The sequence below is a fragment of the Aulonocara stuartgranti genome (genome assembly GCF_965226115.1).
Source record: "Aulonocara stuartgranti genome assembly, chromosome: 3".
NCBI lineage: Eukaryota > Metazoa > Chordata > Actinopteri > Cichliformes > Cichlidae > Aulonocara > Aulonocara stuartgranti.
This window is the reverse complement of record NC_138941.1, coordinates 30,899,875-30,915,367: the sequence shown is the minus strand read 5'-3', so window position 1 is coordinate 30,915,367 and position 15,493 is coordinate 30,899,875. Positions and strand designations below refer to the sequence as shown.

Sequence of the window (15,493 nt, the reverse complement as noted above, 5' to 3'; positions counted from 1 at the left end):
TATGCAGTATAATATCATTGTGTATCAATAGCGTGATTTGCGGCACATGTCACAGCGACACGCCTTCGCTGTCAGGATCTCTATTTCGTCATGGTGACGACCCTGCGGGCAGTCCAGGCGAACTTTGACCTAAGTGAAGAGAAGCCAAAGAAAATGAACAACAGTAAAAATGAAGCAGTAGTTGCTCCTATAATTGTTTCCTCAACATCTCCCACCTCTTACCTTGGCGTCCTTGCTAATGGTGCAGCATCGTGAAGTGGAAGTGATGTTGTGGGTGAAGTTGGAGGCCATCAGTACTGAGTATCTGGATGGAAAGGCACTGGACTCACAGTAGCCCACGCAGGCGTAGACCAGATGGGTGCCTTTACATGTGCCGCGACGGTCACTGCGGATGGTCACGTTGAAGGCTGGAGGAGGGGGAAAAGTACAGGTTTGCAGATCCATGCAGGAATTTAAGACTAACCAATAGCTCACTCCCAAAGAATCATGGTCTTTGATATGCATTCCCACTAAGTCCAAGAGTGCTTAGTTATGTCCCACTGTCATACAATGAAATGCATAAGAGTTCTCAATGTGTACATTTTCTCACCACTAGATATCAGTAGATTGCAGATTCCAATCAACTGAGTTCTGTTTTCTTACCTCTCCCAATTCAAGGCAAGGCAAGGCAAGGCAAGGCAAGTTTATTTGTATAGCACAATTCAACAACAAGGTGATTCAAAGTGCTTTACAGAGACATTAGAAACAAGAACAAATAAAAAGCATGATTTAAAATTGATTAAAACAAGCAAATAAACTAACTAACTAATTAACAAACAAACAAACAACAGTATATAAAAGCAAAACAGATAAAATCAGAACAGTAGATAAAATCAGTAGTTAAATGTAAGTTTTGAAATTTAAGCTTAAAGTGTGGATTTGGTGCTTTATTCAAATGCAGCTGAGAACAGGTGAGTCTTCAACCTGGATTTAAATAAACTGAGTGTTTCAGCTGATCTGAGGCTTTCTGGGAGTTTGTTCCAGATATAAGGAGCATAAAAGCTGAATGCAGCTTCTCCGTGTCTGGTTCTGACTCTGGGAACTGATAAAAGACCGGATCCAGATGACCTGAGGGATCTGGATGGTTCATACTGGATCAGGAGGTCATTGATGTATTTTGGTCCTAAACCATTCAGAGCTTTATAGACCAGCATCAGAACTTTAAAGTCTATCCTCTGACGGACAGGCAGCCAGTGTAAGGACCTCAGAGCTGGACTGATGTGGTCCACTTTTTTGGTCTTAGTGAGGACTCGAGCAGCAGAGTTCTGAATGAGCTGTAGTTGTCTGACTGATTTTTTAGGTAGACCTGTAAAGATGCTGTTACAGTAATCAAGCCTACTAAAGATGAATGCATGGACTAGTTTTTCCAGGTCCTGTTGAGACATCAGATCTTTTATCCTTGATATATTCTTGAGGTGATAGTAAGCTGACTTTGTTATTGTCTTAATGTGTTTTTCTAAGTTTAGGTCTGCATCCATCACTACACCCAAATTTCTCGCCTGGTTTGTGGTTTTTAGATGTATAGATTGAAGTTCTCTGGTGACCTGTAATCGTTTTTCTTTGGCGCCAAAGACTATTACCTCAGTTTTGTTTTTGTTTAGCTGGAGAAAATTGTGGCACAACCAGTCATTGATTTCCTCAATGCATTTACCAAGAGCCTGTACAGGGCCTCGGTCTCCTGGTGACATTGTGATATATATTTGTGTGTCATCTGCATAGCTGTGATAGTTTATTTTGTTGTTGTTTATAATCTGTGCCAGTGGGAGCATGTAGATGTTAAACAGAAGGGGTCCCAAGATGGAACCTTGGGGAACTCCACATGTGATACTTGTCTGCTCAGATTCAAGTGCATAGTCCTTGCTACGGTGGCTGCTGTAGGACAAACGGCCAAAAAAACATTCAATTTAGACTGAGCTGATCCGTTTGGACTGAATCCATCCGGGAGTTTTTCCCTATCTGTGGAAGGCTGCCATTTCCACATTTCACCTCACCTGCCAATGCCATGTGAAAAGTGTCCAACTTTATTTACACTGGGAGACGGTATAAAATTTGTGAACAAAAATTTGTGAAAATCATCCCATACAAATCATCATTCTTGCTTCTGAAGAATATTACTGTGGTGATTTGTGAGGATATGCTAAACTTTGCCACCCTTAACTACTGTACTGTCTATTAGCTATTGTTAGCCTCTATCAGCTACTATTTGCTGACAATAATAAAACTTTCTTTGAAGTGACACTGGTGCACTTTGGCGCTTAGTGAATTAGCACTAATATGTTGTGAGAATGTAATGGACACTCAAGCTTAGCATCAGCTGGCGTAATGCTTTGGTGTACTGCAAATGTGGTGGGTCTCTGGCTACATGGTGGAGCACGGTGGTTTCCACCAACTTCAGACCAGTTCCTATGTATTTTTAATGCATGAATTATAAGTTTATGAGAAGGCAGCATTGGGCTGTTCCCAAGTAACCTTAGGTAAATACTGAACCCTAAGTTGCTCCCCAGTGCGTCCATCAGTGTGGGAATGTTAGACAGAAAGCACTTAGGTAGAAAAGGTATAGAAAACAAGTGCATATATGAATGAATGAATAAATGAGACATGTTGTATAAAGCATTTTGAGTGCAGTTAATAGAAGAGCACTATATAAGAACTAGTCCATTTACCTTTTATTACATACCCCCCCCCCCCCCCCCCAAAAAAAATGCTGAGTGTACTTTTTAAGTCCACAATGAAAATGTCAAAATGATATTTTGACCTGGGACAGCCTGGCGTCCTGTAGAGTGTACCCAGCTCATGCTATGGCAGCTGGGATAAACTCCAGAACCCCGCGGGGCCGCTGAATTGGATAAGTGGAAGAAAGTGGATGTATGATACTTTGACAAGTACATACAAATTGATTGTGGGACTATTGTTTCTCGGTCATGTTTATAAATGCAAAAGCCTATAAGTCAGTTTAAATCAGACCTCAGTCTCTGAGGTTATTCATCCATGAAAAAGTAAAATACGTTAAAATAAAAAAGATCCAAACCACAATTATGAAAAGTATGGTTTGGCACTGTCAGGATAATGCTGCTAGAATAGGACATAATTTAAGTCTGTGAGGATTTAATGCTAAAAGCTAACTTTGAACAAAAAAGTATATCTAAGTGGACACTGCAGCAACACCGAACTGTTTCCATTCTGGTTGGTGAACCTATATTTGAAGAAAAACACCCAAAATTTGGTTCCTGTTTGGTTTACAGTTTGGAAAGGGGCTACAGTGTCTGCTGAGAAACAGCCCACACTGGAAGAGGTTTGGGAATTGAATATCGCATAAAACTGTGCAGCCAAAGGTGGGGTAATTTCCGTAGTATGAGCATACTGAATCCGCGAATCATCTGTGAATTTCTTCTGGTTACCTCTTCCACAAACTTTAGACCTGGAAACTGAACTATACAGTTCAAAACTTACGGTAAAGGTGACAGCCTGGGGTGAGGACATCGGAGCTCCAACCAATAGAAGAGGAGAGCAGCAGGAGTGAGATCACTGGTAGGGCCAGCAGGCAGAGATGTGAGGTCATGCACAGCGACATCTGAATGGTTCAAACAGAGGGATATGTTAAATGTTGCTACAAGAACCCAGGAAAGAGAAAAAGTGTTTTGTCCCCAGCTTTTAAGGAAATCATGCAAAATGCACAGGGCCAGTGGTTTCCGATCCTTGGCGCAATAAATCAGAGCAGCCTCAGGACGGCTCAGAATGATTATTGCTGCACAAAAGAGTTTTTCAGCTTTGTCTTATTTTATTGCCTGGTTTCCTGTAAAATCTTGGAGAGTTTAACCTCTTTAAGCCGAGCAGGCATTGTTTGGTTTTGAAGAACATGCCAAAAAAAAAGTTGGAGCCAGTCATTACGTCACTTAAATCAGATTTGCATTTGGTCTTCTGGGCCATGAAGAAGCCACGATGCCTTTTTTAAAATCTTCTCAGGATGAACTTTCCCCTCAAATGAATGGCCTCCTGAGAGCCTCCTGCTCTTTCTGCCAAGGTGGTTTCCCATCCTGCATGTCTGCCTGTGTGTCACTCGGTTGAGTAACGGCTGATGTGAATAAAGACAACACTGTCTCTATCTTTACAGTCTGCTTCATTTAACAGGTACCCGCTGACGCACGCACGCACGCACTCCGTTTAAGTTCACAGAATGTACACAGCCACAAATATATATGTCAAGCGCACACGCAGACGAACACAAGTCGCGATCGATGAGCCTGAACATCGTAGGTTTGACGTACCCACCAACTTCACCCACACGTGTGCAAACAATAAAGTCACGCTGCTGACCCCTGCCTCTAAATTTGCAGCTCTTTCCAGCTCTACTTCTGAGAAATCACGACTGTGGCATTGGCAGAAAGGCTTGGGGGATGCCATTAACACTGCCTGTGCAACCAAATCAACAGTCAAGCCGCTTACATATGACCGCATGACAGTAGAAATTTCCCCCCTTTGGGAAAAGTTTTAGGCTTCTCTGAAAATAAAAAAGTAAAAGATAAATATTTAGCTTTAACTTAACCTGTTTCCTTAACCCTAAAGCTCTTCCCGTGAATATGATACACTAAAATAAATACATATTAGTGTGTTATATATGTTTGTTTGTTTTCATGTTACGGACTCCAAAAAACCATTGTGTAAATGATATTCACTTTGCTTAGTTTTGCAAAGATAATTTTGAAAACAAAGGGATACAATTGTAGTCATGACTTTCAAAATAAAACCCCTGCAAAACTCTTTTCTACAAACTGCATCATTTGGATGTATTTTTGAGAAATGCAAATGAATAAAAAATAGCATTTTTTCATATTTATGGATACTTGATATGACGCAAGACGTGCTTTTACCGTGATATGTTTCTTATTATATAATACATGAAAAATCCTCCCACAGCAGGATGTTAGGAAGCGAGAAAAAAGATGAAAGCGCTTCCTTAAAATTTAGTAATGTCAATATAATCTAGTTTGTAGGAAATTAAGAAAGAAAAAAGCACCATTTGATTTAAATTTCTAAGTGCATTAAAGTTTAGATCTGGTGTAAAAAATAAACTAAACAAAAAGGAGAAGGCTCTTACCTGGAGATGCAGAGCTGAGAGTTCTCAAGTGCAGGGGTGTGTCGTCTGACAGGTGTCTGTGAGAGAGTGCTTGTTCTGAGCCTCATGCAGGGATATAAGTAACACAGGTAAGAACGAAGGCACTTTTAGCTCTGGACACGCCCACAATTAGAGAGCTGAGTGTGTCTGAAGCTTTTTTCTTTTCCTCTGCTCCCGTTTTCTCCTCCTCTGTGGCTGCTCTTTCTACCTGCGCGACAAAACTTGTGGTACTGAATTCTCTCTATATTCTAAAATCGAGGTGAACCGTTTTTTCCTGAATGACTTCTTGGAGCGTGTTACCATCCCTTCACCACTCCCTCCCCCTTTGTCTCAGGCTCCCCAGTTTTTAACCTTTTTAAGGGGACCGCTGCTGTGACACAGAGGAAAACTAGATAGGTTTTCCATCAAGCTCACAGCTTTGCCCCACATGCATGCACGGAGACACACACACAAATCACACAGGAAATAATAATGTTGTAGGCCTCGGTTGCCAGTTGATACACAGCACGAGTGAACTGAAAGGCGGACCTCACACAAGCCCATACAGAGTCGGGCTGGCTTTTCCATTTGTGGCTGCCGGAGGAAGGACGGGGTCAGGTCCGAAGATTTTGTGGGTTTGGGTCAACTGTGTGTGTATGTGTTAGTAAGAGAGAGAGACACATGGTAGGTATATTGTATATTGTGGGGAACAGCTGGCTCTGCTTCTCTTCTTCCTCATCATGAACAGAGAGAGTCAGCTTAGCAACCACCCTCATCCAAACTCCAGCAGGTAAAGACATTCTTTTAATAGACTCCCACATTATTAGTTGGATTTTTAACAGCAGCTTCAGCAACATGTCGCTAATGTCCCAAACTGCCAGATCAGACCGCTGATGGCTGTGTAAATCTTTAAAAAGGTTCCCGAGGGATACTTTAATGTCTTTGGTTTTTCATTGAGTTTTATTTAATGCTGTGAGAAAGAATCTGGGACCCGAGTAGACCACTGATGTTAGGCTATACAACTGTGGACCTTTTAAAGCCATCTATGCCCCTGACAGAACTGGATACTGTGCCAGTAGAGACGATTTTAAGAAGTCAATAAAGTCAATAAAACTTAACTTTGGTTTGGGTTCTTTGAACAGATGTTTCTGAGTGAAACTGTCACTCGAGATCAAAAGATGTTAGAAGGTGAAACTCTGCAAGCAATTTCTGAAGGTAACAACAGTGAGTAAGACAGGAGGGCTGCTCTGTGCTCTTATCAAAACTTTGCTTTCTATACGTGCCTTCAAAGATTCTGCTCTGTGATTTACTTATAGATAAATGTGGAGAGAAAATGCAAAAATACCAAGTCCCATGAGTCTTATCAAAAGATTTAGACCATCAGCCATAAAAACACTAATACTTTAGAACTTTAAATTGGTTTAAAACAAATTACTAAATTACTAAAGTCACATTTTTATATTTAGTCCACATGCTGGACTTCTTTGGGAAATTAATGAAACATTAGATTTAACCAGTAAATCTGATTTTCCTGTTCAGTAAAGCCATCATTTTAAAGACTGTAATCATTTTTGGCGTCTTAATAAACTACTTTTTGTAAAAGCACAGATTTTAAAATTCACTGATAATAGCAATTATTATATTTTAGCATTAAAAATATGATTCTGATTAAACATTTTTTTTAATTAAAACAAAATGTTTACTGTAAGTTATTTAGTGGAATTGTTTTATTTTACTTTACAATAGCAAATGATAATAATTTATACACCACAATAAAAAAATGGCTTTAGAAAAGAATCGGCTGATTTGCACTGTAAGGAATCAATAAATAAAAATATACATAGATTAGAAACATTTTTAAAATTTCAAGCCTGTTGCTTGTAGGCAAAAGTTAGAAAGCTGGGCTTTTCTTCCTTGCAGCTTCTGCTCCCTGGCTTTTAAAGACACCTACAGTGTCTCACTGTGAACAACACTGAAAACAACATTGCAAAATATATCAATACATCATTAGAAAATTAGAAATATAAAATAGTAATGACGCTGTCCGGGATGGAGAGATATTCTGTAACTATAACTGTAACAATATTAATGACATGTGCATTATTGACAAGACATACATGAATTTCACTTTTATCATGACTTTGAGTTTGTAGCTAAAACATGGTAACGTTTCTCACTACCAGGACACTCTGAACACTTTATTTGAATGACATAAGCGGTTATATCTCCATGGTACTGCAAAGCAGTTCAACCCCTGAGAACATTGGTGCTTCCAGTGTGTGCAGCCTCACACACTCTTCTCTCTCTCTCTCACACACACACACACCTTCTTAGGAAAACACAATTATCAATATGGCCCCTCTACCCCAAACATTCCCACTCCAGTTATGTCAATGGAAAATGGAATGTGTGACATCATCACCGTGAACCCCTCACCTATACACACACGGAGTCATAAAACTATTAGCCTGTTGACCCCAAGTGTCATGGACGGTCACAGTGTGTGTGTGTGTGTGTGTGTGTGTGTGTGTGTGTGTGTGTGTGTGTGTGTGTGTGTGTGTGTGTGTTTCCTCTTATTCCATGCCAACCAGAAACAAAAAGAAAGAGAGACAGAGAGAGGTTATAAATCTGAAAGGGCCACAGCACCTCATCAGGAGTCAATGAACTGAGTTGAAGCGTACACACGCACACACACACACACACACACACATATTACTCCAGGGTGACTCAGCGGGGTGACTGATGTTTGTATCGCTCAGTGTCCCCGTCGCTTTCAGCTGCCATGGAAACCATGGCGTCTTGAATAACTATAATATCATTAATGTGTCCGCTTCCACTTCTGCCCTGTTATTTTAATCTCATTGTGTGCGTGTGTGTGTCTGAAGTGAGGGTAGGGATATTGTGTGCGACTGTTATTCTAAGCGGCGTACGTGTGTGTATCATCACGTCTGACGGGATATTGTGTGTGCTGTCAAAGTGTTGAAGTCGATGTGAGTTTGAGATAAATTACGTGTGTGTTATTTTGGGCGCAGAGACAATGCACGGAGAGGATTAGACAAAGTTTTCCTGTTTCTAAGATGATGTTTTAATCCTGCCGACCCATTTACTTCCACTGATAATGCAAACAACCTTAGACACACCACACACAGACCCACAGACGCACAAATTAACAAGCATACAGTCTTTTACTTTTTCTGTATCTTTATAGTTCCAACAAGTGACACAAATCAGCTGTACATAACTACTTTGTGTGCATCTGAAATAGCATCGTATATCTCAGACTGCACACACAAGCTCACAGAAACACAGACACACACATAGAACACTTAACTAATTTAGACTGACAGGAGGAAAGTGGAGTTTCCACAAAGTGAGCTCAAGGTGTACCATTCTGAGGACACGTGCACACACACACACACACACGGAGGAGTGGAAATATAAAAAGGCCAGCATTGTCTACAAAAAGCAGAGCAAAAGCCTGTGGAATGTGTTCCTGTGAACTCATCTGACAGTCAGCGTGCTGAGGAGCATCAGGATGTCACTTACTGGATTAAACTGTGCCTGCATCCATTTAAACAGTGTGAGATTTATTTGAAGATGCCTGACATGTGAAGCTGCTCACACTTATTTCCATTTCACTTACAGCACACTGTTTAACCACTTGATCTCTCACTGTTGATACAGTGCTAAATCCTTTGTAATCTGTAGGTAAACCAGGAGGCAAACTGTGGGCATGTGTCAGAAACTGCAGTTCCCTTAACGGCCACTTGAGGCTGGCTGTAAAAGTGAAACAATAACCACAGACTGCTGAGTTGAAATGTTCGACTTTACAGCGTTCAAAAGCATGTTTACAGCCTGTTTTTCAGTCTCTATAGTTTCCCTCCTCATATCAACTCAACTTGGTTCATGCACTCGGACATTGTGAAGGCTTGGAGTGGAGTGAGGGGATTGCTTGATTACTAAGGAGCCATGACTGTTTTGGGTTGGGTGGGTTTCACCTCCAGTAATTGAAGGTACTGAACTGGAACTCGTAACTGTGTTTGTGCTGCTGGTGCCTTCCTGCCTTGTTTTAATTGAAATATTTGACTAATAATCTGGCTTGCTATGAGGTGGAGCCAGTCCAAGTAGAAGAAGAAGTAATTCTACCATTTTATTAGTCTGCGACTTAGCATGCATTTAGCATGTGCCTGTGGAATGTGCCAGTACAGATTACGAATGCAGCTTATAACTCTTCATTCGTATTATTGTAAGGTAAAGACATTACATTAGTACAGACAAAATCCCAGCAATCAAACGTCGCCCTACGAGCAAGCACTTGGTGACAGCGGGAAGGAAAAACTCCCTTTTAACAGGAAGGAGCAGAACCGGGATCAGGGAGAGGCGACCATCTGCCGAGACTGGTTGGAGATGAAGGGAGGAAGACGGGACAAAAGAAACTGTGGAAGAAATTACACGTGGAGTTGTGTATAACCACACAGAGAGCGAATAAAGGTGAGTGAAGAAGAAACAGTGCGTCATGGTAAGCAAAGTGCTTCACACACTGATGGGTAGAAAGCCTTTGACCAGCCTGCCTTTGGAATTAATGCAAATCTGCCCACATCTGGAGCGTTACTCAGTAAATACATTGTAATTGTTACCATTTCCTTTCATGTGCACTGCTGTCATGTCTCTGATGGCAGACAAGCAGATGCCATGTCCAGTAATCTGAGAGTTTGAAAAGAAGGCAAATGGACCTCTTTAGGTTTCTGAAGATGTTTTGCGTCTCCTGTAACGAGGGCTGTTTCCTTTGGTGCCGGTTTTGAGGGTCCCGCGGAGGTTTCACCTGCTAACCCCAGTGATGGTAATAATGACCCATCCATTTCTTTAATGTGATGACTCATATGATCAATAGCGAGTTAACAGCCCTCACCTCCCTTGCATTAGCTTTCCCTTTTATTTTCACCCATGTCATCTTTAATGTGTTTGAAGCCTGTTTTATGGTACAGGTAACTGCGTCCCATAGTTTTTGTTTGCTTATAGTGTGTTTTCCTTAATGCCTTTAAGTATTACATGCTGACGAAGAGCTCTTGCAAACAGTGCACTGCATATTACCTGTTTTTTTTTCTTTTCAGACATTGATGTAAAAGTAGGAAAACTGCGGGCTGGAATTTTATTTTATTTTATTTGTGAGTATTCCCAAACATATTAGTTGTATCCAATTTCGGTATAACTTGGTACACAAGGACAGGAAAACTGTTACGTTACAAAATGCATTCAATGTTAATTTTTCTGCAGTCTATATAATGAGAAACCGAGTATCGTGAACATTATGAGTATGACATTACTTGTATTTTTTTACAGCAGATGCAAAATAGATGCACATTATTGTTAGTTGACAAAGTCATGAAATATCCATCTTCCTGGACTTTTTTTGTTTTTCAGTATAAACATCCTGCTGTTATATCTTTCTAAGTGCTATCACCACCAACTTAAAGTTTGAATCACATGTTTTTATCTTTTTTCAGTTCAGACTCCGCCATCACACTGTTGATGGAAGTGTTTAGGGAGAGGAGAGCCTTGTCTGTCAGAAGGTCTCACACTCTGTGTCCTGTGTGGAGCACACATCGCAGTGGCACTCCAGAGCCACGGGATAGTGGTAGAGAGGGGAGACGTCAGGCTGGCAGCCGGGCAGCCGGGCGGTCATGTGGCGACTGCGGTTGTACGTGCACACACGGTGGTGACGGTGGATGTAGGGGGGTTCTGGTACAGGTTTCTGCAGGGTTCACACACACAAACACACACACACACACACACACACACACACACACACACACACACAGGTGAATCACAGGTTGCGATTGGAGGAAACAAACTTCAATGACTCTCACATGAATTAAAAGCTTTTAAGAAGTTGAACTAAAAACAAAGAAACATAAATTTTGGTGGTTTTTTTGGTAGTTTAAAAACAAACTTCAAATTTTATGTAGTAATAGTTGACATAAAAAAACAGTCTGAAAAACACAGAGACTGCAAGTTGTTGTTGTCTAAAGTTACCCAGATGTACAGCATTAACATGTCAAGTTTTCAGAAGTACAGCGGAAGATTGGTATCCCCTGACTGGGATCTGAGCATTTCTTATAAAAAAAAAATGACCAGAAAGCTAACAAGACAATAACAGATCATCAGCTTTGTTATAGTTTGGTACAAGTCCTAGGACATGTAGGTGGGACGTTCAATCCAAATATCGATAGTTTGATACCAGTTTTGGTTAAAAGCACTTCTTCCCTGCACATCATACGCACTAGAGATGGCACGATACCACTTTTTTATGTCCGATACCGATATCATAAATTTGGATATCTGCCGATACCGATATGAATCCGATATAGTGTTTTTTAATCAACAAAACTGTTTTTTAAATATCTTGCTGCATTTTGTATAAGTTCATACTCAAGTTTAAAACAACAACTACACTAAAGCTATTCTGTTATACCTGTATGCAAAAAAATATTTCATAGTTCAGCAATACTGATCAATCTAATAAACTCAAACCTACACCTTCCTCCCTATTCTGGTATTTTAAAGAGTACTTAGCGTAAATATTAAGCAACCTAACTAATAGGGTTCCAACTCCCAGCAACAACAAAAATAAATAAATAAAAAATAGGGAACCACCCCTCACACTCCACCTCATGATGCTTAATCGACGTAATCAACCTTAATTTGATGCAGTGTGAAAAAAAATGCACAGAAATCAATTATTTTTCAGGAAATATTAAATAGATTCAACATCTTTCTTCAACAAAATTGCAGACTGCACAGATGGTACCTTCCCAAAGGAAAAAGTACTATAGCTTACTAGGGTATATATATTAGACTTAATAGTTACTATATACAGTAATGGACTTCTATACATTTTGCATCAAATTAAAACTTTGGGTGTCAGATAATTATTTATTAAAAGCTCGACATTTTAAATGAGAATAAGAAAGAAAAGTATGTCTTTGTGCCCCCTTTTCCCTGTTAATGCCCTATCGGCCCCCCTGGCTAAACTTTGCTAGATCCGCCCCTGCACAGTTACCAGCGTCAGCTACGTAGAAAAAGATCCTCGAGTAGAAAGTAATATTAAATACATTCTAACAACAGCTGATCAAGCTTAAACGTGCTGCTGTTGTTCAGCCGCTGGTTTCCTCTTTCTGGTGCAAAGTGGGCCAAAAACAAACTAGAGACACGGACTCGCACAGAAAAGCCGATCAGCTGATCGTTAAGCAGTTTCATGATTGAAGTAGCAGCAAGAAGAGGCAGTCGCTCCATATATCAGTTGTTAAGCTTAACGCAGGAATGCTTTACAAACATTCAGAGATGGACTTACACACTTGCTTTACTTCTCTCGGGGATAACTTTGTCGGAGATGAAATGCCGGGTTGCTAGCGAAGCTCCAAATGCTATCCAGACAACCGACAGGTCCCGCATGCCACAGCCGCTCTATCACGTGATGCATACTGCTCCAACGTGCTAACGTTCTGAGGTGAGTTACGGCGTGTTGCAAGTTTTGTGAGGTGCTTTCGTGATATTTAATGGATCGGATTACATTTTTTATTTTTCTCCGATATCCGATCCAGTAATTTAGGTCAGTATCGGACCGATACCGATACGTAATATCGGATCGGTCCATCTCTAATACGCACCACACTCGCTCGTATATCCCCCATGTTTCGATTATTGTATCGTCTGAGTCGTCTATGTCCTTGTCCTGGATATGTCTCTTCTAAGATGTTTTCCTGTTTTGTTTGCAAATGAAGTTGTTGTTTTTTAAAAGATTGTTTCTAGCACAATGTCTCTATCTGCTACCTTCAGTATATAGCCAACGGTATTATGTGAAATCTTATTTACTTATTTTGTTTATGGAAGTAAAATAATATACCTCAAATATGCACTATGAAAAATGCAGGTGTAAATGTCTTTACACCTGCAGTGAAATTGGACCCCCCCGACCATACATACATAGCAAAGACATGACGTGGGGAAACAGGTCGGAGAGCCTATATCACATATGGCATTAAAACAACAGAAAATAACCCAAAGTCCTTTAGAGACAGGTGTATTTACATTCCATGTCTTCAAAAAACCCAGTTTCACAATACATAAAAAGCTGAAAGGTGTGTCATTACTGTGTAAAATGAAAATCACAGTGATTAGGCAGTCATTAAAAAGTGTTCATGATTCATCTCATAAATTAAAACACACTGCTCTCTCCTAAGTATCAGTATCGCTATCGGCCCCGTAATTACTTAGTGTCAGATCAATACCAAAATTTGTAGTATCGACATCTTATTAGTGCACTAATAGGAGATGACTCTTTTATTGGATGTTTCAGTATCCCAGCATTAAAGACACAAACTCCTGTGTAGGTTACAAGTAGCTGATGTGACATTTATTTTCTCTGTGTGTGTCTGTGTGTGTGTGTGTGAGAGAGAGAGCTACCTCCCACGTGTGACAGCGCCCCCAGCAGGCCTCTGTGGTGATGCGCAGCCCCTTGCAGCCAGGCTTGTGGGCCACAAAGGAGAACTCCCGCACTGCGCATCCACGGAAACCCTGGAGCACTGTTGTCACGTTGACACACAGCACGGCTGCCCCGGCAACCAGCAGGAGGAAGAAGGAGAAGGCGATACGGTGGAGGTGCATGCTGGGTATAATGGAACAAATAATAAATAAAGAGGGTTAAGTTCAGCAGCTTTGTGGAGTAAATCATATTATTATTTCACTCAATCATCAGGAACACATGATGTGCTGTGATACATGGAAAGATGCTATCATTGATATTGAAGAAAAAAATATTAAATGGAGAAATATTATCACTAATTACTTAAAGAATATACCTATACAGTGTATATCTCTTCTTGTATATTGAAAACAAGTGATAGTAGCCAGTAAAGGTGATGAATTGTCAATATTTTACATGAGAACAGAAGTTGATCTACAGCAGTGTGGCAATGAGCATGACTCACAACTCCCTCTAGTGTCTACTCTGGCTACTGCAGCCAGCAACGCCACTAAAAAGTTGGACACAAAAACATTTCTTAGTGTTGAGTACAAACATCTTTGCAGATGGGAAACCTGACACTGGTGTTTACGTGCATAAAACCTCATCTTCGTCTTCTCTTGTAGGAAACACAATAAACATTTGTGTCTTTTCAAAGGTCTTTAATGCTACAGGAGACGTTTACTCAAAAACTGAACGTTTTCAAGCAACCCACCTGAAGTTTACTGAAACAGCTGGATTTAACTCAATGTAGCCAGACTGTTAACTGTTTCACTGGTTTCTTTTAAGAATACATACAACCCCATTAAGTTAGCAGAAAATTAAATTCTTTCAGAAGCTCTGAGACCACGGTCACTGGACTCACTCTGTAATGACTCAATAAAGACTGCAAAAGCATCTGAACAAAACCATGCACATCAAGCTCAATTTGTTATTGTCGCATACCCATCCTACCTTATTTTAAAAATGTTTCAGAAGACGATCTCTCACCTTTTCAGCTGAAGATCTTTCAGAGGGTTTGAGCTGCAGGACTCGGGTCTCTCTCTGTCCGGACAATCCAGTGAATGGAACCAATCTGTCCTTGTTATTGTTTTTAGAAGGCCAATAGGGCGGACGGACACTCTGACATCATAGCAATTACAATAAAATACCATTAGAGACCCCAAGCCAGAAATAATGGAGACTCCCTGGAAAATAATGATGCTTGTCTGTATTTTCTTAACCTCATCCTGTATTGTATCTCTCTCTCTCTCTCTCTCTCTCTCTCTGTGTGTGTGTGTGTGTGTGTGTGTGTGTGTGTGTGTGCAGTGTCATGTGGGGAGTTGCAGTACTGAACTGTACACCAGAGTTACAGAATGGATAGAAATATACACAAATCTTGGTAATGGTTGTTGGTTTAAAAACGACTAATAACTTAAAGACATATATATATATATATATATATATATATATATATATATATAATGCACAAGTCAAACTGCTGACATCAGCAGTGTTTGCAATCTTCATTTATATGATCTTAATGCATCAGAATACAGATTAACTGTGTCCTCAGCTACAGAACTGTTTAAACTGTACCCATTCTAGTGCTGTCACCATCGGGGATGCTCTTTTGCACTCACACACTGGCACTGCCAAGTTGAAAATCTAAAAACCAGAGTCACAATTATAGTCAGTTTGTTAAAATACCCCTGTGCGCTAGCAGATACAAGTAAACAAAATCGGAACTAAAAATCAGGATCTCTGAGCACAAAAGCAAGACAAGAAGTGCTGAAAGATTCCCAATGGCTAAGCATCATAATCCAGCTGGCAATCTTGCAAATTCTCTTAAATTCCAAAAT

General features: G+C 40.3%; 2 protein-coding genes across 2 annotated transcripts; both read right to left on the bottom strand.

Moving 5' to 3' along the window:
* Window positions 1–24: 24 nt before the first annotated feature.
* Window positions 25–3,610, bottom strand: gpha2 (glycoprotein hormone subunit alpha 2; the record flags this gene model as incomplete). Its single annotated transcript, XM_082528135.1, has 3 exons — window positions 25–129; window positions 223–407; window positions 3,490–3,610. The coding sequence occupies 3 exons, from the start codon at window positions 3,608–3,610 to the stop codon at window positions 25–27; spliced, it is 411 nt and encodes a 136-aa protein (XP_082384261.1).
* Window positions 3,611–10,262: 6,652 nt separating this feature from the next.
* LOC309703443 (glycoprotein hormone beta-5-like) lies at window positions 10,263–14,688 on the bottom strand. Its single transcript, XM_082528250.1, has 3 exons — window positions 14,643–14,688; window positions 13,595–13,796; window positions 10,263–10,883 (listed from the first exon to the last, which is right to left on the bottom strand). The coding sequence occupies exons 2-3, from the start codon at window positions 13,793–13,795 to the stop codon at window positions 10,695–10,697; spliced, it is 390 nt and encodes a 129-aa protein (XP_082384376.1). The 5' UTR covers window position 13,796; window positions 14,643–14,688; the 3' UTR covers window positions 10,263–10,694.
* Window positions 14,689–15,493: the final 805 nt, after the last annotated feature.

Coding starts and splice junctions, on each gene's coding strand:
- LOC309703443 (XM_082528250.1), bottom strand. CDS start 13,795: ATGCACCTCCACCGTATCGCCTTCTCCTTCTTCCTCCTGCTGGTTGCC. Junction 10,884..13,594: donor GGCGCTGTCACACGTGGGAG/GTAGCTCTCTCT, acceptor TGAACCCTGCAG/AAACCTGTACCAGAACCCCC.